We start from the raw sequence: 23,012 nt of genomic DNA on the forward strand, positions 1-23,012 counted from the left end.
TCTCTCAGCCTCTACCTCCCCACCCCGTGGGTCTCTGTCAAAACTCATCTGAGCTGCACAGATTGAGGTCTGGTGGGAATCAAACGGTGCTGTCCTACCTATTCACACACATCCTGCTGCTGAAGCAGAGTGACAGCTCTTTGGAAAGCCCGCCTGGAACATGTTAGCAGCTTGTCAAGGCGCAGTGCCTTCAGGCGGGGCGCAGGGCAGCAGCATCACCAGCCTTTTTCCTGAACTTGCACCTCCCTGCGATCCCAACCTTCAGCAGCCTTCCCTTCACGCTGTCCTACTGTCCCCTTCTTTTATTCCTCTTATCTCTGCTCTCCGCTCCGGCATCATGTCTGAGGCCGACCTGCAAAAGCGGGGATGGATGTACTAAAGAAGAAGAAGGGGCTAAATGACTTTCCTTTGTGGCGCTGGGTGTGGATGTTTATCGGGACAGCTTGCTTTTTTTCCTGCTACCTGTTTGTTTGAGATCACAAACCTCTCCCTGCCTCTGGTCGTGCATCACACCGCCGCCCACGCATAATAAGCCTCCACTGCATTTGGCTGGAGCAGGCAGACAGGTTGACAGGAGAGACACCAACACGCACACGCACACGCACACGCACACACACACACACACACACACACACACACACACACACACATCCTAAGTAACAGCCACAGAAACAAGCTGCTATAACTGTGATTCAATGGCACTGAATTGTTCGTTTGTAGCCTAGCAACATTACTGTGAGGTAAGACCTCTCAAACGCGTCTAGACACTACAGGCAGAACTCTGTGTCTCACACGGGTTCATATTGAGCTTTTTCAGCTTCTATAACTTCTGTTTCTCAGACTAACATACAATTATTGTATATTTGCATCTCTAGATTCCTTCCAAATTATTACCATAGCTTGTTTTTGCTACCTGCATTTGTGGATTCATGACCTTTTATTTGATCTTTCATTCACGCTACAGTAGCACTATATAAGCCAGGAATGTCATATATAAAGGGTCCTATTCATATTTTCAGGGCTTTTCCTTTTCCTTTACTGTCTTATATAGGATGTAGTGCATGTAAACCGGCTCTAAAAATAACAATACCTGAAAGAAATACAATGAAAATGTTAGCGGGGAACTTTCATCAATCTTTTATCCTATTTACCTCTCGGCATGACACTTTACAGGATAACAGAAATCTAATTAATGAGCCTTAATTAACATCAATAAATAAGCTGTTTATCTGCAGTGTATCCACACACTCGTACACAGACAGTATCCCGATCAGATCTCATTAACACCTCAAAGATATAAAGCCGTCTTTAATTACTAAATTGCTCCGACATGAGAAGCCTTTCCTTGCACAGGTACAACAGAACTTTCTGGATAACGGGCTGAACTTCAATATCACTTCGTTATGACCGCCGAGGCGTTGCAGATGACCTTCTGTGATATTGCCAGAGTGGCAACAGGGACTGAAAGGAATTAAAGTACCTCACAGGTGTGTGTTGCCTGAGTGTGTGTGACACTGTGGTTATAGGTGGACGGGGTTTGGAGAGGTCAGATCGTGTCGAGTGAGTTCACGTGTTTGAGTTTCATCTCCTTCCACCAGTATCACCGCAGTGCCGGGGAGCTTCCACGGGTTTTTTCTAATTCCTACTTCAATTTACGCCGCTAAATTGCAACAGAGTTCACACCAGGGGAGCAAATGAACAGCTCCTCCAAATTAAAAGACAAATACACTTATATACCAGGTACTACGAGCAGTGGGGCAAGGGCCAGGGTATGGAAGTGGTTTTACAGTCCACTGACGAGTCTTTGAGCTTTGTTTTACTGCTGTTTGAATCTCTTCCATAAATAACGTTGTAGCATCATTCTCAGGGAAACGTTATTTAATCCAACTGTTATTCCCACTAACTTAAGGCTTTCACTGCCATTTCTATACACATATTTAGACCTTGGAGTCTGAATTAAGCATGTTTGTGCATTCCTTCTTCAGAAACTACAATGATGTCCACACTTGGATTAATGTTACCGCAGCGTTACACTAAATCTTTGTTCCCTTCTTATGTCTATGTTCATATTTTAGTGTTGTATTCGTTACGGAGTGTCTATTTCAACTGTCAAAAAAGCTCATCTTTTTCTTCATAAGTACATTGAAATTCTTTACAGCCTGTGTTGCATTATTATTATTATTATGCAACATTTGACTTTCACTTCTTCTGTTGGTGTATCTTTCATTTACTGTATTTTTTCATTGCATTTTTTACACTTTCTTTCAAATCGCAAATGCAACCCTTACAAAATTCTATTTCTACAAAAAGTATTCCCATTCTGAGTCTCAGCAGCTCCTCATTACCCCGAACAGCTCATACGTGCATTCCCAGTTTATCCTCCCAACAAGCCATCCTTCTTTTGACCTCCACATCAACCCCAGTGTGAACAAACCAGTCTCCAAACAAAGCTACTGGGCCAAGGGGGCGTACTGTAAGCTGCACAAAACACTGACCGACCAGCATCGCTCCAGTGCCAAAGAAACAACGTCCCAGTGCTCTCAATGTCTGCAGAACAACAAGTAGCTAATTGCACAACAACAACAACAACAACAACAACAACAACATCTAGATCTCCACAACGCTTCGTTCAAGATGTGTCTGCACTGACCTTCGGTGTCTTACTGTCATTAGTAAACTACGCACATTCAAATTCATCCAAAGCTTTGTTTACACTTCCCCAAACCAACACTGTTCTTGTTGTATACACAATACATATGATGAGCTACTCTACACCCTTCTTCTAATGTATATATAGTGCACTGTGTTAGTAAATTGGTTCATTAGACAGTATTCTCATTTATTCTGAATACTTTAGAGGGTTTTCATTACTGGGAATGTGTAAATGTTTACCTTTGTATTTTATTTTATTTCCAACACATGTTGTCGTTCTTTCTATCCTCTATGAATCTCTAAACCTCTCCTGAATTATGATTAGACTTGTTGCTATTGCTGCTGTAACACCTGAGTTTCCCTGCCTGGATTAATAAAGTTTGATCTAATCTTGCAAACGAAACCCTGCAGAATGTTCTCTGATTATTGTCAAGGAAATATAACAAACACCAACGTTTTTACTCAAACCTTTTAGATTCACGCAGACAAAAAACGACACATTTTGAAACGTTCCTTCAGGTGGATCTGCTCGGACGCTGTTTCGTGCTTCATTTATCATTCATATTATTCCCCTGTTTATATTCACTAATTACCACGCTGTAGACAGACATACTACCATACTGCCTTTTACTACATCCTATACCCCATATTGTACTGCGGTTCACCACATATGAAATAGATGTTTGCGTGTTATTCTCTATCTTATTTATTATCCATGTTGATTTTAATATAGTCAGACACTCAGAAGCCTTCTGACTCATATTAGGTACTAATATAATGTACTGTCACTGTCAATATTGTCATTTTACCCTCTAATTTTCCTCCTAAATACCTTTTCAAATGGTTCATTTTGTTGGATTTACCATTAATCCCAGTTTCCTTCTCCTCTCAGTATACAACCATGTACACTTTGAAGTTATGGACATGTACTCGTCACACACTTACCTTGAATTCCACTTTTAAACAGCCACCACCAACACCATCATCACCATCCACAGGAAAGCAAATGAGCTAAGGGGAGGCATGCAGCGGGGAGGGGGGAGTCAAGGCATGCAAAAAGAAAACAAATTAAAACTTCAATCATGAATAAAACCAAACCAGAAACACACGTATATTAAAGACGGCTGAACGAGCAAGGGGAGACATGCAGCCATTGGTGGACGGCTCACACACACACACACACACAGACACACACACAGACACACACACAGACACAGACACAGAGACACACACACACACACACACACACACACACACACACACACACACAGACAGACAGACAGACAGACAGACAGACAGACAGACAGACAGACAGACAGACAGACAGACAGACAGACAGACAGACAGACAGACAGACAGACAGACAGACAGACACACACACACACACACACACACACACACACACACACACACACACACACACACACACACACACACACACACACACACACATACACACACACACACACACACACACACGGGATGAGTAAAATGATTGCTTTTGTCTGTAATAACCACCGCAACAAAGGCTGAGTTATGAATCAAAAAACACATCATTGTTTTCAAGCGTCCTAAATCTCAGATTGAATCGCAATTATTTTTTTAAAACCTCTAAATCCTGCAAACAACTTCCAATTCGTCCCCCCGTTATCAGACTACAGCAGGGGCAGGGGGTTGCTTATTATCAGGTCAAGGTATCGTGATTAGTGAGGCAACCCCCCCCCCCCCACTTCTAGGAGATCTTTGCCAGTATATAGCATTAAGTAATGTTACCTAGAGCGGTGCGGGCCGGCGTGGCATCGCTCTTGATCCAGAAGGAGACCCAGGACAGAACCACGGTCAGGATGCAGGGGATGTAGGTCTGGATGGTGAAGTAGCCCATCCTCCTGCTGAGGTCGAAGTACACCGTCATCACCACGTAGTCGCCTGCAGAGAGGGGAGAGGAGCTTCAATTAATTTACTCACACACTAACTCTCGCATATTTCTATTTCTGAAGTCAATTGGTCTGTTATAGAGTATTCAAACCCAACCCATATATGGGATAATGTGTATTTCATACAGAGTGTATTGATAGATATGGGTTGATATGTACATATTTACAGTTTAACTTACATTTTGCTTTGCATTTTCCATACTTTTAACTCATCTGCAATGCCTTTATACATGCTGATGTGACACAATCCCAATTAAGGATAAATAAAGTATCATTTCATCTAAATAGGTCAAAATAAGGGAGGAAATTTAGCCAGAAATGCTGTTTCTATGTCAAATAAGTCTAAGTTGATTGGTGTATTAACATAAGTAGTGAACATGTTCCTCTACCAAGGAAGAGTCTGTAATCTACTGATAGTTTTGGAACATTTTCACATGCTTTATTTCACCCGGTTGACTTCTGATCATGGATGAATTAAAGGATAGACTTCCAACAATGCATCATCAGTTAGTAGAGAGAAATAAAAGGCGTGCTTCACTCGGTGCATTGAACTCCATAACCTCACTGATCACAGTGTGCTGATGATGGAATAAGAACAACTATTGGATGGATTGGCATGGGGTTTTAGTAAACACACAGGAAGAGGAAGAGGAGGAGAGGAGAGGGGATGATGCATGCAGGCAGCCCTCCACTTTTTCTACCACTTCCAAGTAGCTTTTGTATATTTATATTTGTTGTAAATACTTCTCTTTTTTTAAATATGCACCTCCAAACACCAAAGCAAATCCCTTATATGTGTAAACGTACCCGGCAATAAACTGTTCTCACTCTTGTTGGTCTTCTACTGAAAGACAAACCCTTATATGTACAATAATTAGAAACCAAAGCAACAGCAGCCACTTACTCCCTCCCTGTCATACTAAAATAGTAAGCACTTGGCCCCATTATTGATCAGACCCTCACTTTTAATTCAAACCCAGGAGAGCTTTTTGTATGACCTGCTAAACTTATATATTGAATAAGGCCAACCCTTTGCAATAACTGGAAGAACCTCGGGAACAAAGCTTTAAATAAGTCCACCACACTGACTGTGGAAATATTACATTGTGCAGACATGCATGCAACATTCAGTGACGGGAAAGCCACTATTTGAAGCAGGACTTTGCTTTTCACGTGAGACTAAGTACAGTTTCATTTCCACTCCTCTAAATGTACCTTTCTTTGTGATCATTTGGTGAAATATTGGCGCCCTTTCTTCTCTTTGTCCTCTCCTCACTCGCAATTAACTCTACAAGTGTCTGCACCTGTTTCCAGGCCGGACCGAACCATTACAGAATAATAAAAAGGGGGGGATAAGAAAGAAATCTGTGTTGTTGTTTTCACTTTCTGAAACAATAGTGAAAGAAAATAGACTGTTAGTAGAATTAATATACGTATGCTTTTAAATAATGAAGAGTTAACAATTAATCTATTAAATTAAACACATAACTGTTGTTCTAATAGCACAGCACCCCTGTGAGCGACAGGTACTTAGAGTGTGCTGGCCAGGGAGGGAAGAAGAATGAAAGCATAAATACATGTTTGAATAAATACATTTCTAAATAAATAAATTCATGTTAAAATAAATAAATACATGTGTGAATAAATGTGTGAATAAATTACTCAATATGTAAATAAATAAAAGTTTAAATAAATGTCTGAATAAATACATAAATAAAGGAGCTGCTTCAAAAATGTGTTTGGACGTTGTGCTTATTAACTATAATTCTGTCACGTTCATTTCACTTGAAATGTAGGCCTTAGCTCCACTGTAGCAGGACTCATTTCATTTCTGCTTTTTGTTTTCCATACAAAGGCCATGACATGTTAAAGTGCTTACATGTTTACAGCATCCTACTCTGAAACATTATGGAAACACTCTTAAGTATTGACTTTAGTTGATAACTATAGGAAATGAAACACATGAATCTGACCTTTGCTCCGAGTAGACATTTTAACTTGACCTCTGAGTTTCAATGTAATACCTCTTCTATAACCTGAGGGTCACTGAAGCAGCACGCTGGCTTATGGGTAATTAAAAGCTCTGATATTTAGCCGGAGGCGACGTGATGCTGTGCTCTTAACTCTGTCATCAAAACGGAGACCGCTGCAAGATCGTGGGATGCAAGAGTCAGCCGATCAACAAGACGGATCTGTGTGTTAAGTTGGGACAGAGCCAGGGGCCGAGGAGTGACCTCTGGGAGACAAAAAATAAGCATTTTGGTATCAGTTCAGTTGAGCTGAGACGATATGTCTGCTAAGTGTCTAAAACTCCACTCAGATCTTCAGTAGCTTTAATTGAGACTGTCCGTGCACTGAGGAGCCCGTAAGCTTCAGCTTGTCAAAGATGTAGATTTTGTTAAATCCAGACATCAAAAAGTGTTCATTTCCATTTCTGATCGTGTGGAATAAAGTCTATAATTGCTTGTAGATAATCTGTTTCATATTTGAAGGCGGGGGGTGGAGGGAGTCAAGGACGGAAGGAGACAGGAAAATAGGTGAATCAGATTTACAGGAGGAGAAGAAAAGGAGACTTCAATGAAGACTTCGCTGTCGAAGTAGAGCGCCGATACAATGGCACAGTCTGTGTGAGCGGAGGGATAACGAGGTGGCAGAGTTTATCCTGCCGCCTCTTCATCCGTACCACTCCGACTACAGTAGGATGCTTGTTACTGCCAGCGTTAATTGACAGCAGCAGGGAGACTGTGAGCTGCAGCGCACTGGAAGCCGTTGTTCTGTGACCTTGACAAAGTTCTTTGCATCAGACGAGCGTCGCTTTAAGTATTATTGAAGAACGCCGTTTGATAATCTGCTGCCACTCTGGCACTTTCCTCGTGGAAAAGGATGTCGGATTGAATCAAACATCTGTAAAGGAAGACCTTTTGTCCTCTGGATCCCAACCTCACACTCGTACTCTACGTAGAATTGAAATAATGATTTTACTCGGCAGGCGCAAAAAGAGGAGTATCTTGTGCGGAGGCATGTTAAAATGATCTCACCCTGTTATTCCACCTGTATTTAGGGAACCTTTGCATACATTTGAATCCTCTCTTTCACATTTAAAAGCCTCATTTTGAAGAATTACAGTTAAAGCAAACATGCAAATAAAAACATGTGAGAGAGGAACGCAGAGAATATTTAAGGTGCATTTAATCAGCTTTTATTTCTAAGTAAATGCAGTGAAACCCCCATGGTTTCCATACTTGGATGCTATTAAAAGACCAAAAAGGGAGTTATAACGCGCGTTAATGAAGGATGCATGTAATCACAGCTTGTAATAAAGGGAATTACTCGACTGTACTTAAAAAACACTAGTGAAAATGACCTGCTTAATGTTACAACACAGGATATCTTGATCACAACACGGCAGGTAAACATAAAACAGGAGTTGCTGTTTCGCCATAAAAAGGTGTCTAGCTTTATTTGAAGTACTCAATCATGTCCCTCAAAGGGTTCTTTTGAATCTGTCCGAAGCAGCTTTGCATCATAAGGCTGGTTATATTTTCAAAAGCAATTTGAGATACCAATCATCAGGGTAAATAAAACAACAACTCGTTGCACTCCTCCTTTGTCCGGGAAGCAGCCCATGGTCGACTCAGTTCACAGAAGGTCTAATTTGACAGAGTAACGCACAGACATCAGTCAGTGCCATTCTGCTCCCTTAATCTTGCAAACATTGCAGGGTAGTATTGTTTGGCTTGCAATGATGGAGGCGACATGAACGTGCCTTCCCAGATGGACTATCTATACCCCTACACACACACACACACACACACACACACACACACACACTCATACTCATACTCATACTCATACTCATACTCATACTCATACTCATACTCATACTCATACTCATACTCATACTCATACTCACACACACACACACACACACACACACACACACACACACACACACACACACACACACACACACACACACACACACACACACACAGTGCATTGTAGCAAACAAGCCCTCTGTTTACATTCTGTCAGGACAGTAACAGCCCCTGTGTGTACACACTCCTGCAGAATAGTTATTATCCTGCTCTGCACTCTGTCATGCAGTAGGCTCTACTTTCTGTGTGGAAGCTGGGAGGGACATTTTTGGGAATACTCTTCCAGTAATGAGCTCAAGAAACTCAGCTGCAATGTTGTTATTGTTGCAGGGCAGCGTGTTCAGAGGGCATTACTTTGCTGAACACCACAACCCAACGAAAGGTTTGAAAGCATGGAAATGACACCGTCTATCAGAGCTATAAACTGTACAAACTGAAATTATGATCAGATTTTCAACAAATAATGTGGGGTAAGGCTTCTTCGAACAAAATAACCAAATATATGAGTTGCAAAGTGATATATAATCATGTCTCATTCAAAACATGCCAAACATAATCAGTTTCAGTTTCCCAATCACCTAAAGAACAACATGTCTTTTTGTATGCAACATTTTTGGATGACAGCTGGAGGTTTTATAATCTGAAATGACAGGACCTGGTACTTTATCAGCTGTACCTATCTATCTAATTAAAGGCAGAAATGATATAATCTGCTGCAGCTAATTAAGGTTATCGCCACAACTTGATTAAACCTGTCTGACCTTTTCTATATTTCCAGTTGACTCTTATTAAAAACGGAAGTCTTCAACCTTTTTGCAATATTTCTTTTTTGACTTTATAACTTCATGGTGCATTTTGCTAGTTTGTGATTCTTGCAGCTCTTTCTGTTTTGCATGCATCTCCTTCTAAGCTCCACACAGTAGAATGCAGGAAACAGTAGAAAGCTGTTAGCCCAACATGCTAATGGTTGCACTCGCAGATAAGAGCATTACATCTCTTACAATCATGCATTTTCAGAAAGTTTTGGCACTTCGAACTCTGGCACTATGAAATCCGACTCTTGTTGCTGCCTGATGCACAACCCTTCCACATGAGAAGCACACACACCTGTTGTGCCTTGGAAAAGCTATGAATTGTACCGTTGGCACAGCTAAAACATGTCTTTTGCAGAGCGGCAGGTTAGCGAGCACAGTCACCTGATGCATGAAGGATGACATACATGAGAAGGAACATCAAATACATTTGATTGTCAGCCATTTCTACAACAGATTCTGTTCATGTGGGTTTCCAGGGTGGACGTATAAAGACAGAGAAAGGAAGAACATCAGCATTTCTGCAACGCAGCCCCAGAGAAAAAGGACATATCGGAGGCTTTCGGGGAATTCTCCATGGGGGAGAATAGGACAACAAAGCAATGAAGTGTTTGGGATTCCTCATCGGGGCCCTTTGAAGAGGACGCCGCTGAATTGATAACGATGGAGGATTTGTGGCGGCGGTCCCCGGTGGCGCTGTGGCCGGGATCTGTCCACTCATTAAAACAGCCCCGTCCCTCATGTGTTTATGAAGGGATAAGGCTGGAGAGTGAGGAGTCACAGAGAGGGAGAGAAACGCAGCACTTTCAAAGTTTGTCATGAGGTAAATTAATGATAGGTATTTTTAGCCGGGGATCTAATCATCACGCATGTGGAGCTGGAGCTCCTGTGAGGCGAAACAGAAGAAAAGATACGAGGTAACAAATGAGAAAACGGCTAATTTTCTCAAACAGCATGAGGCAGGTGTGTAGCTTTACTCGGCTGAAAGCGAGCTGGGATTTGTTGTGAGGATGCAGCAGGGAAACAAGTCATTTATACAGCCATCAACGTGTCTTCATCAGTCAGTGTAGATATAATACTTACAGGATTTGGGTGTAAAAACTGATTTGATTTAACCATGTCATGTTTGAGTGCCGGGACAATCACCCCCGCCCTTTAACATCTCACAAAATGAAGCTGTTCGACTAATTTCCACTGAGCCGCTTAAATAATTTGATGCCACTCCTTGTTATCTCTCCCCTAATCACACCAAGTACTCCTGTTGCCGGAATATTCATGAATGGAGCTTCTTAGAAAGCTGAAATAGGTCACATTATGCAGCAAAGACAAAAGACTGTGTGGCAAAAAAAACTAGGGGGGGGGGGGGGTGGGGGGGGTATACGCCGCTCATAAACAAGGTTAAGTGGGGTTAACAACCGCGCTCTTTCTCCACCTCCCTCATTCATAATTTTCCGCTTATTAAGCTGTTAAAACACGTCACGTGGAAGCATTAAAAATGGATTAGGAACGCGTCCACTGCGGGCCAGTTGTGGGTATAATTACGGCACCTGTTGGGACAGCAATATGTCTCCGCTCCTCCCAAACACACGTAAATTCAATCACGGGGAGAACACAAGGCCTAATAACGGAGCTGAGGGCACGGGACGAGAGGAGGAAAATGGGTGAATAATTAAACTTCCTTTTTAATCTTTAATCCGGGTGATTAATGTCAGTGGAGAAACCTATTCGCCCTCACACCCGAGGGGAATACTTATGAGCTTGTAGTTTTATGATTACATTTATGGCCGTGGTGCTTCGAGTTCACCTGGGCGAGGCTACAGAGGTTTGATTAAGAAACCAGGTGCTTGATCTTTGGCCTCAAATCCAGTTAATAAAAGAGCTTCTCTGCAAGCATGTAACGCATCTTACCTGCTGTTGTCGTGAGAACATCCGTGGAGTTTCTGAGCCCCATGAAATCAAACTGGTACAGCCTCCAGTATTTCTGGTCCGAAGTCTCCACCGAGTTGCGGCTCCACTTGTAGATAATCTCATCTCGTGGGTAGCCGTCTGAAAAGAAAAACCAGAGAGAGAGAAAGTAAAAAGAGATAATAGTTCAGGAATAAAGTAAAGTTTAATGCAGCGCTGCAGATTTTATTGTATGCATGATTCATCCCTGATTTATACTAATTTATACAGTACGTTTTCTGTGGACTGCAGACCAAGAAGTGAGCATCTTGAATCTGCAGGAGTGCAACCACAGTGAACACATACCTCTCTACCAAGTAAATCAAAGAACTACTCAGTGTTTCAATGCCTCTAAACCACAATGTATTAATGTATATATAATGGTCAAACATGGGGAGGATTTATTGTCATTCTTTATAGAAAAAAGCAGGAAATAAAAGGAAACGGCTCTTAAAGGTCATTTTGTAGTGTAAGATTATAGAGTACGGCAACTGAAGTGTCAAAGTGCTTTTCCATGGAGGAGAAAAGCGCTGCTTATAAGCACAATGACCTGTGGACATGCTTTAATAATAATAATAACGTATATAGCGCCTTTCATGGTAACCAAGGTCACTTTACAAATAGGGAGGAGAAAAGGGGAGTGGGGGTTAGGGATCAAAGGACTTAGTGCAGAGAAATGTTTTGAGGTGCTTTTTGAGCATGGGCAGGGATTGAGTAGAGCGGACGTGGAGTGGTAGACTGTTCCAGAGTGTGGGAGCGTTGGCAGAGAAGGCCCTGTCCCCAAAAGTTCGCAATCTGGTGCGGGGAGTGGCCAGCAGGTCCTTCTCAGAGGACCGCAGCGAACGTGACTGAGGGGAAGGGTGGAGGAGATCTGTGAGGTGTTGTGGTGAGAGTCCATGGAGAGATGTGTAGGCGAGCGGGAGGGTCTTGTAGGTGATGTGTGACTTGACTGGCAACCAGTGGAGCTGTTGGAGGATGGGAGTGATATGCTGCCAGGGCTTTGTGTGGGTTAGAACCCTGGCAGCTGAGTTCTGGACGTACTGGAGTCTGCTAAGGGCCTTGGTGGGCAGTCCAGACAGGACACTGTTGCAGTAGTCCAGACGGGAGGTGATGAAGGCATGGATGAGTGTCTCTGTGACTGAATGCGTGAGTGAAGGCCGGAGTCGTGAGAGGTTTCTGAGGTGGTAGAAGGCAGACTTGGTGATGTTGTTGATGTGGGACCAGAAGGAGAGAGTGGAGTCCAGGAGGCCCCATTATGTATGTTGTGCCTCTACTGTGGCTTTAGTGTTCAGAAAGCTCTTTATTTTTCTCATCCTGCCTGTGCTGCAGCACCTGTTTTCACCCTCTGTCTGAAACCAGAGCCCAGTCTGCTCTGATTGGTCAGCTTAGAGATATCCAACCCCTTAGCCTATCACATACACTGTGTTAGCCAACAGAAGCACAGGTGTCTAGAAAGTAAACAAGGGACTACAATGGTTAGGATTTCAGCCTTTGCAGCCCATTGACATCCACTAGAACCTTTATTTACCACACTACAGGAGAAAGAGACCCCAAAAAGCAGGATAGGGTCTCTGTAAAGCCTCTGATGCTTGCTGTGTTTAGTATTAAAGCCAGATAATTGCTGGGCGTGCACGAGTGCTCAGAAATCGATGTAAACAAACAACAGCCTAAAAAAAAAGAAGAGATGAGCTCATTTGACAAGTTGAAGCAATTCCACATGAGCACATGAGTGACAGCCGTAATGAGCGGGCCTCGTCATGCCCTTTAGTGGAAACCAGACTAATTATGTAAATAGTCTCGTTTAGAGGATAGCCATCTATTTCCAAGAAGAGCAATCACCATCGTGCAGGAGAGCGCATTACTTTTTAAATAATTGATGGCAAACATGATTGCCGTCATATTTCTCTTGGTGTGTTTGTGCAATTATCTTTAGTGCAAACAGTCTGATTACGTACCAGTGTTTCCTACCAAATGTTTCCATGTGAGTGAAAACCCCCCGAAGCAACATGTTCTTCCTCCACGTTATAAACTACGCTCTTCTGTTGCCTCTAATATCTCCACGTCTATCCTGCGAGATCAGATTTCCATATCAGTGTTAAAAAGTCCAGTTGTGTGTGTGAGGAAAATCAGTAATGATTTATCCACCCTCAGTTTGCACGCATGTGGATGTTCAGGCTTTGTCTGCTTCCTAAACTTATCATAAAGGGAAGGGAGAGGAAAAGCAGACTGTAAGCACATTTTTCCCTCCTACTGCCGAGTAGATTCTCAACAGCCATATGTACCTGCGCAGGAGGTCAGTCAGTCGCAGAGTATTTCTGGCGTCAGCTGCTCAGGGAATACTTTCTAACTGTAAGCATTTAAATTCACTGCCTTGTTCTTCACACTGACACAAAGCCGTTTCTAGATGATGTTTGCAATGAGAGGATTTCCAATAAAGGGTTAAGCTCTGTGGCAGTGATGGAAGTCCTCAGCCCTTTGGACAGGAGTGACGGAGAAGTGCTGATTATATCCAACAGCACTGAGATGCCTACTTTTATCCCTATACTGTATATACCATGAGCAAAAGTCCTGCATACATAGATTTTAAACCATGCAACGTCTTTGTATAGGCCGTTCCTCCACTTGGATCTCCAAAAGAAAGATCTCTACAGCTTCATGAAGGCTTTTGTGCAGACTGTGATGTATAAGTTGGGTCAAAATGTGCCAAACCTATCTGAAATGCTGTTTATGAGCAAATATCTGCAACACTTAAGTCCTTCCCGATTGGCTGAGCTAGCTGGTGATCAAGCTAAGCAAATGCTATCATGCATGCATTAGAGCAAAAACTCAAAGAACCAACAGCAAGGCTAGACATGGACCTGAGTCTGACTCTAATACCACAGTTTTGACATATTACCCTAGCTGTCAGCTGATTGATTAGACAGAAATGTGCTGTAAATGTTTCACTCTCAGCTATTTTCCAGCACAAAGCCTATTACCCTCGGGGCCTCAATCAGGGCCGGCACTTTGTGACAGATATGTCATTACTCATATATGGTACGTGCAGGAACATGTAAATATGCTGCTATTATCGCTGCGCAGAGGGGGGTCCTTCAGGAAGTGATTGCGTCTTTGCCTGTGGGGAGGAAACCTGCATGGGTCCTCGTAATCATAGGTAAAGCTTTACAGTCAGGGAACTTTTTCTCACGTATCATGCAGGGAATCAGCTCTAAAGACATGGCATCAAAACATGTTTGCAACGTGTTAATGAGGAACACGGGTCACCACGGCGTGCATCAGGCTTCTTATGTTACTGCTCAATAAATACATCTGGGTGCAGTCATAACGGGAAGACCTCTAATTTGCATTTGGCAAAGTATCATTGTACATTTAGGGCTCCTACTAATGGTTATCTTACCATTTTTACAGGTGTTTTGTTCTGTAAAATGTAAGAAAATAGTGAAAATGTCTTGCTTTTTGAGTTGCAACCCCAAATATAATTCATAAATTAGGATATATACAAAAGAAAGCAGTAAATCTTCAATTTCAGAGCAAAAAGATGTATTTTCTGCCTTTTTTGATTAAAAAAAGACGATCAACTGCTAAGCAAAATACTTGGTAGTTAATTGTTACAGCTCTAAAAACAATTACATCTTGCATGGTAAGAGAGCAGAGGATGTTACAGCTGGTAAGAAAGGATAATACATATAATATCAAGGGAAGTAATCTCGTCTTCCTCTGGCCTTCATCTCCATCTGCCATGAGACGTGCCATTTGTAGGCTGGCAACAAATTAATGCAAAACACACTGACCTGTTCAAACACTAGCTAATGTGCTTTCCTTTGGCTTCATGCTGTAATAGATTACTTTCTAAATGCATGAACATCAGAGTGGTTTGAGAATCTGGGCGGATTCACATTTCCAAAAGCGTTGACTCATACGTGCAGAAGAAGTCCGTGTTGCTGTCTGCAGAAAGGAGACGTGTTCCCGCAAAACAAAGCGAAACACTCTGGACCTTTGAAAGCAGATGTTCTCAGAGCATTTCTTATTTAGATCAAACGTCTTTTTGGACTTGTATTACGGAGCATCTGCACAATTTTAAAGGGGAGATTTGGTATTATTTCAAAGACATCGGGTAAAACCACTCCAATTTGCTATCTGAGCTTCCGTTTTCACTCAAAACTAATGACTTTTTTTCCTTGCTTTTGCTACGAGTCCAAGTCTAAAACACTCACAGTGAAATTACTCGGAGGTTATTTATCAAAATGTGTTGCTTTAATGTTCAAAACGCTCTTTATTTTCCATACTGCCTGTGCTGCAGCTGCTCTGATTGGTTAGCTGCTTAGAGATGTCCTGTCCCCTTAGCCTCTCACGTGGGAAATCAGTATGTAGAACTTCATGGCTTTCATTCAGTGTTATTGAAATTATAAAACCTTTGCTGCTCATCCATTGAAGTCCATCCACACGGGAGGAACAGGTGAATACTGCAGACCCCCTTCATTGAGAGCAGGGACATAATAGAAGCCCATTTTGCGGTCAATATGTCTCCCATTACCTGCAGCAAAGTGACATGCGCTCCCATCACACTGTGAGCAGATTGCATGTATTCTCAGAAAAAACGTCGATTGATTACGCAACCTCCACGATGATGAGAGGAGGCTTTAATAATGTCCAGGGAAAAATACTGCCATCTGTAGGCACATAAGGTATTGATTATTACCTCAATTAAATCATATCCTGCACAAGCATCTGCAGAACGACCCCCCCCCCCCCATCGCATGAAATCCAATGTTCTTTTTAAGGTGAGTTAATAAGGAGGTGGTTAATGGGACGATGGGCGCTTTCATTTCACGCCACTGGTTGCAGATCTCAAACACTTGGACAACGTTTCCAACACATTAAGGTTTAAGTGATACCTTTTTATCCTTTTCAGCTCCTCGCATATGCTGCCAATTTCGTGTGGATTTAATAAAGTAAGTGAGGATGTTTTATGAGACTAAATTGTACTTTTTCTACAAAGGAGTACTTCCTCTTGCCTTGTGTTCGTGTATACCTGTGCCAACTACTTTAAATCAATGCCAGAAATAAATAGGAGCGCGAAAAAACAGTTTATATCTATATCTGAGTCTTCGAATGTCTGTTCTTTCTGTTGTAAAATATCCTTGCCCCCCCTACAAAAATCCAATTATGTTGCCGCCTCATTGTGTGCCAACTCTCCACCTTATAGAGGTATCCCAGCTCCTCATTTATCTGTGTGTGTGCTAATAAATACAAAATAAAGTCTAAAAGTGATTGAAACTAGATGGATAACTACATCTGGCTCTCCCTAGACAGTCCTTATCTTTAACCTTAACCCCCATTCAGAAATTTAAGAGTCACTTCTGACCAGACATTGACTCTGCACCGGCGTGGGAAGTGTTTTACTCTGTCCTGTTTCATCCGGCTGAGTGTAAGCCTTTGTGCCTGAAGCCGAGATGGCGCTGATTATTCACGCTTATTATTTCCTCCTCCTGTCTAGACGATTTGTAACTCCCTCTCCTCTTGTCTTAGCAGGACATCCCTGGATGGTGGTGGTCCTATAAGAGCTATACATGCAGACCTTTTATGGGGACCCTTTCAAAATAAAATACCTGCTTGTGATGAGATGTGTGAGCATTTCATTTTCTGTGTTCGTCAGGTGGGAGAATCTTCTCGTTTGGCATCAAGTTTGCCTTGTTTTCTGCACTGTTGTATGACTATGTTCTGCATATCTTATGATGCATTGTTGCAGGAGCCTGAGACTTAAGACTTGAATGGCCCGAACTACCCTGTAGCTAGGGTGCATTTCACAAATAGATCCTTTCCGCCTCCTTTAAATGTCCAAAAACGAGCACAAAGTAGAAGCATTTTCAGCATCCATGTCCTTGCCCTACATCTGGTTTTATAGATTAACCTTAGCAGGTGTTACATGCATGCATATTTGTGCATCAGTGTGTGCTTGTGTTGTGCTTCTGCCAATACTCACAGCTGGAGAAGACGAGAGGACAGGAGTGTTCATCCATCGGGAAATTATGGAGCTGCAGCTGGCATTCTGCGTTGATGGTCATCCTGAAAACGGGAGAGAAACACGCTGAGACTCAGACAAAGACGTCGGAGGCTCAAAAAAAAATGCGTCAGCTCCTTCATTTCTCGGTCCGTGAAGCACATGGTGTGAATGCTCAGTATTCATCACTGCTTATATGCTCTTTTTGAGGCGCTGACTCCCAACCAGATGGTGCAGGATCACAGTTGGTTGCTTGGTTGATGTGTGAAATCTCTCAAAATGACAGGACTGTTTAATCATCCGCCTCAGACATGTTTTTGGCGGAGACGGCATTAACTTATAGGTCAGGGCCCCCGAGGCATATAAGCGTCTAAAAACAGGAGTGCTTTGCTAAGATCACTGGACAAGTCAACGCAGCAGATGTTTGGAGGAAGTGCATGGATCACAAAGACACGGCGGATTAGTGTTACGGGCAAAATACACTCCATTTATATTCCCCAGGTCTTACTTCATATATATTATCCTCAAATTAATTCTCACTGGATTCATGATGGCTGTTGTACCTTTGTCCCGGGGACAGCTTCTCATTAGCTGACTGACAAAAGAGGAGCCTCATTCATGGAAAGGAGGCTGTCTGTGGTTGCAGATGTACCGTACAGTCCCAATTTAACATGCACTACCTTTAAATATGTATACTTTGAAGAGGCCCTGCAAGGTTTTGGGGGTTTTCCCTTTCCTATATAGGTTTTGTGCATGGAAACGGTCTTAAAAATGTCAGAGAAGAGGCACTAAATGCAAATAAGCACCTGAAAATGAGCAGAAAAAGTACATTCACTTTCAAACTGTGCTATCTAATCATGTTAGTTTGTTTAAATGCATTCAAAGACCGTCTTGCAGAAGCTTTTTGATGCACTACCAGCAATATAGCTCATCATTTTTAGGTGTAGGTCTAAAAAATAAGGTCTTCCTCTCCATGGGCGCATGACATGTGAATATATTTCATAAGGCATTATTTCCCCTCTCCAAAAAGGCGCCAGAACGTCTTAATTTTGATGAGTCGAGCCGAGGTGCCGTGAATGTGAGCGATGCATCAGTCAATGCAAAAACGCCCCCGAACAAACGCCTCCTTTAGGACTTAATATCGTTTTAATGAAACAATGATTCTCAGATTCATCGCAGACACGCAGAGTGAAAGTGGAGTCAACAATCAAAAGCCAAATGTTTGTTGGTAGGAAGTTGTGAGGAGAAATGAGATAGATTTGCTGTGGAAAGGTATTTGTTTGTGTGTTTTGAAGGCCCGTGCATTGCTATTCATATAAAACATATATTAAGTGCTACACAACTTTGTCTGAGTGTAAGCAACAATTAAAGTGAAAGCTGAGCATATCCAAATCATAAAACTCAATGCACAATACATCAGATTGTTTGATGTTTCTGTAAATAATTACTGATGTTAATGAAAAATGCTATTATTAGCCACAATTAATACCTACCTGCTAATTGCAGCTTTAAAATGAGTTGGAATCTCAATCTGACAGCATGAGTATCCTCCAATTAATCCCCTATAATTATGAGTCGCGTTTTGGGTCATTTTTTCCTCCTTGAAGCTGTTTTCATGCACCTTTTATTGGATTGATTTGACTCTCCGCAACAGAATCTGTGCTCTCCTGATGCCGCAGGAGCTTTGCATCGCTCCCCCGGGGGATTGAAAACAAACACTCATGGCGGTATTTGCTATTTTGCCAAAGGCTTGTTTGAAAATCCCGGATGCGCAGGTGAAATTGGATGCCCAAGACAGAAAAAGCTCATGTCAGAGCTTGAGGGTTCATAAACCTGGATGCCACTCAAATTTAAAAAGAACCTGTCCTCTCCAATCCTGAGTGCTTTTTCTGTACACACTGACATGGTGACGGTTGTTTTGTCATAAGGCCAAGTACACACTCTCTCACACACACACACACACACACACACCCTTCCCTGTGTGTTGTTTCTCACCACTGAGACGCTGTCAGAGGGAGCAGAAATAAACGAGCACTTCGTGTGACACGATGACATGTTGTACAGAAGTGTATATATAAGAAGAAGAAGAAGAAGAAGAAGAAGAAGAAGAAGAAGAAGAAGAAGAAGAAGAAGAAGAAGAAGAAGAAGAAGAAGAAGAAGAGGTAATTCCTCCAAAAAAAGTAAATGAACAGTAACAAAAAGCAGGTTTTACACGTCTTTTTTGCACCAAAAATCTACTGTTTCACATCATATTCCAAGAAGAATCTAAGTTTTGTTGTGATCAAGTGTTGAGTTCCATTTTAAGAATCAAACCATCTTTTCAGGGGCTTAAAAGACAGGAAGCCAGTGCTCTGATGCAGACAAAAGCCTTTTTTTGGTGCATTAACCCATGTGTTTTAATACTCTTCTCTATTGAGAAGACTACAGACCTGGATTAAAGTCGACTGGAGCTTGAATTTATCTGCAAAAACCACTAATAATTGCCTATTTATGAGTGTGACAAGTTCATATACTGCAGTTTGAACCACCCAGGCTTCCTTCCTTTGGTCCAATTATAGATGATTTGCTTTAAAGGTATTTCCAAGCAGACAAGAAGTTAAATCAATGCTTCAAGTTGCTTTACAACCTGGGGAGATGAGGTTCAGACTCCTCACATGTTTACAGAGATAACGAGATGTAATAATTATGGACGTATGAAATGATTTCTGGGAGTGCGTCTTTCTTTGATCTCGCTCTCTGTCTTCTTACCTCAGCGTGTAGAGCACTTTCCCATTGTTCCAGATCCGGAGCAGCTGATTGGGCGTCGTGATCCAGTGCGAGTCGGCGTTCTTGGAATTTCTGAAGATGGTGTCGGGCAGCCAGATTAATCCCACCATATTGCTGTATCGGGGGTGGGGGGGGGTGGGGGGGGGGGAGGAAGGTGAGGAGTGTTTGCTGTTGAGATTTTGTGTGAAATACAAGAGGCAGCTCCACTTCTCCATGAGAGGATAATGAAATACCCGGGCGACACGGGGAAGACAAAGCACATCAATCAATTTGTTCCATTAATTACAGGCCTCTTCCCGAGAGCGCGAGACACCAATATTGTTCTCAAATGAGATATTCACAGTATGAAAATGTCTGAAACACAACGGTTGCTCCATTGGAAAGAGAAGCTGTGTCTCTTTTAAGTACAGTCACATATAAACACGCTGTAATTATGAATAGATAGGTTTTGTGATTTGAAATGCAGGAGTGAATACCTGTTGAGGGTCAGCCGAGTGCTGCTGCTGCTGTTGAAGCGCAGACGGGTGTCCACCCAGGTCTGGGCGAAGATAATATCGATCTGGTACTCCTGGGGAGAGAAAAGAGACTCGATATAGTGATCAGAGAGGCCTTGAAAGCAGCATGGAGACAGACAGAGATGGATGAAGTGTGTTTGTGTGTGTTTCTGGAGGAGCTGATAATGTGCTGATTTGAATGTGTCCACATCAAAAGGAAATCCAGAAGCAGCACTCAGTGGAAACACTCATTATGCTTTTGATATGGAAATTAAATCACAGCCAGTGTTTACTCTGGGAAATGTTCCTTTCTCACCTCCGTGGTGACACCTCTGGTACTTGTGGGTACATTTGAGCACAAAAATAAGAAATAATTTTACTTGGCGGGTCAAAGATGTTAAAGGCTTGAAAAAAAAAGTGGATTTTTTACTTTATTTTATTACTTTAGTGTCAAAGAAGCACATTTTCCTGATACAACAACCTTGAAAGATGGATGAGAAATAAGAAAAGGTAATAAAAAGTGTCGGCTTGGAGGTTAATCTGGTTAAAGTGCAGTTGAGTTAATAACATAACCACCTCAGAAACATTTCACTCCTCTAAGAACTGTATCAAACTAATGGTTAACTTTAAAGATAAAGCTGACAAAAAGATCTATGTTTTTTATCTACCTTTTTAATCAGGGTTTTGTCTAGACTGGGTAACAGAGGCGCTTCAGGAGGAGGAGGAGGAGGAGGAGGAGATAGTGGAGTTTGGTGTCAAACAGAGCGTCAGCCGGCAGAGACGGCTTTGTTTTTACGGACAATAAATAGGGGATGGATGTCCGATCAGACACCAGGCGTACACTGGAACTGAGATTTCTGAATTACATCCTTTCTTTTACTCTCCTTTTTTCTGGAGAGGAGGTAAAGAAACTCTGGGTTTAGTTGATGTTTGAGGTGCAAAATATGACAGCAGCTTTAAGACATGAAGATTACCTTCACGGGAAAGCCGTAATTTGAACCGTTAGGGCCTCATGCTATATTTGCTACACAACACCTGGTTGTTATCATAAACAATGTGGGTACAGCTGTGTCACATCTCAGCATGCACTCCCAAAAGCACCCTATTGTTGCTGTATTATAGAGGTATGTGTTAACATTAAGGAATAGTACTGTGCTGTAAACGTACGACAACCAAGATAAAATATCTTCATCTTCATGTCCTCTCTTTAATGTCAATGAAAGACCAAAAAAGAACCTTAACGACCACATTCATCCCCCTGTGAACGATGCTAAACACAGTATTTAATTGCTGGGACGAGTTATGTATGCTAATATACTTCAAATTAAATAATAAAGGGGGTGTATAAAGTCCAAGAATGGATGTAAATATTACATACTGTGTCAAAAGCAATTATTTTCTGAGGGTTCCTGAAGTGGGTCAGACTCTGTGGGGAGTTGATTGTTTGCTGTTTGTCTTGTAGTCTTGATTCATGCATGGATAAACATGTTTACTTGTTTTGCTATTCCTTGTTTTTCAAGTGTTTATGTTTGTCTGATACTATGATTGGTTCTGCACGATCAATCTGAAACAGCTCAGTGATTTAACACATTTTAATGGCCTTTAAGCCAGAAGGAAATATGAAAAGCTATTAACGGCCGAGGACCTCCAACATGGCCGACTGAAGGTCAGTACATCAGCAGGAAGCCCTCTATAGAATTTAAACAAGGTCGGACTGATACTCCAATGATAAGGTCAGACACTGAGAAGTCTCTGGAAGTTATCCCAGTCATTTGGAGAGAAAACAGACATCCAACTGAGGAATGCTGGGTTCAAGGATTCACTTTCTTGCTTTCATTTTAAGCAAAAGTTTACAAAGCGACCCGACAAAAGAGCCCCTGTCACTCACTCTGTGACTTTCCTGACCTTTTCTCGAATGCACACAGATGAGACCTGACCTTCCTAATACATCTGTCGCCTGACTCCCCATTGTTACTGTCGACCTTTGCAGGAAAATGATAAGGAGACACCCACGAGTGTTTCACGTTACGCCTGCCTGAATGGGATTTTCTGTCCTTTTTTGGGGGACTACACCTGCGAGACAAGTCCCTGACGCAGCTCCATTTATCACGGATATTATGCATAACAGTGAAGCCGAGTGTTGGGAGATATGCGACTTAAATTAACTACCAAAGGTTCGCATTATCCCCCCCGGGCTCCTTTTTAAAAGTCAGAGAAACGAAGGTGTTGAGGGAGTCCATTACTCAACGCTATTGACAAAAACAAAGGAGCAGAAAGCTGTGGGCGAGATAACCACGGGTGACTTCAGTGTCTGTTCTCTGCTGGGAAAATCCAACTTATAACAGGCAGAGACATTATTTAGGGCTTCAAGTGGATATTTTAGGGTAAGATACCATGAATGTGGCCCTTTGAACCTTGAAATGACTCAAACGAAGCATTAGTGTTGAACAGGAGTTGTTTGATATTGTTCACTTTAAGCAGATGTTCTTTAATTTATTGATTTTTTATCTTAAATGGAGTTATTTAATTCT

General features: G+C 42.0%; 1 protein-coding gene across 1 annotated transcript in view; it reads right to left on the reverse strand.

Moving 5' to 3' along the window:
• Positions 1-23,012, reverse strand: part of LOC134860789 (gamma-aminobutyric acid receptor subunit gamma-3-like) — a 67,862-nt gene that overhangs the window by 10,011 nt on the left and 34,839 nt on the right. Inside the window, exons 4-8 of the mRNA XM_063877598.1 lie at positions 20,464-20,555; positions 19,970-20,101; positions 17,204-17,286; positions 11,185-11,322; positions 4,426-4,578 (exon numbers count right to left, since the gene is read on the reverse strand). Coding sequence (XP_063733668.1) covers positions 4,426-4,578; positions 11,185-11,322; positions 17,204-17,286; positions 19,970-20,101; positions 20,464-20,555 — 598 coding nt within the window. The remainder of the gene's footprint in view (positions 1-4,425; positions 4,579-11,184; positions 11,323-17,203; positions 17,287-19,969; positions 20,102-20,463; positions 20,556-23,012) is intronic.

This window comes from Eleginops maclovinus, chromosome 24 (genome assembly GCF_036324505.1).
Source record: "Eleginops maclovinus isolate JMC-PN-2008 ecotype Puerto Natales chromosome 24, JC_Emac_rtc_rv5, whole genome shotgun sequence".
NCBI classification, from domain to species: Eukaryota; Metazoa; Chordata; class Actinopteri; order Perciformes; family Eleginopidae; genus Eleginops; species Eleginops maclovinus.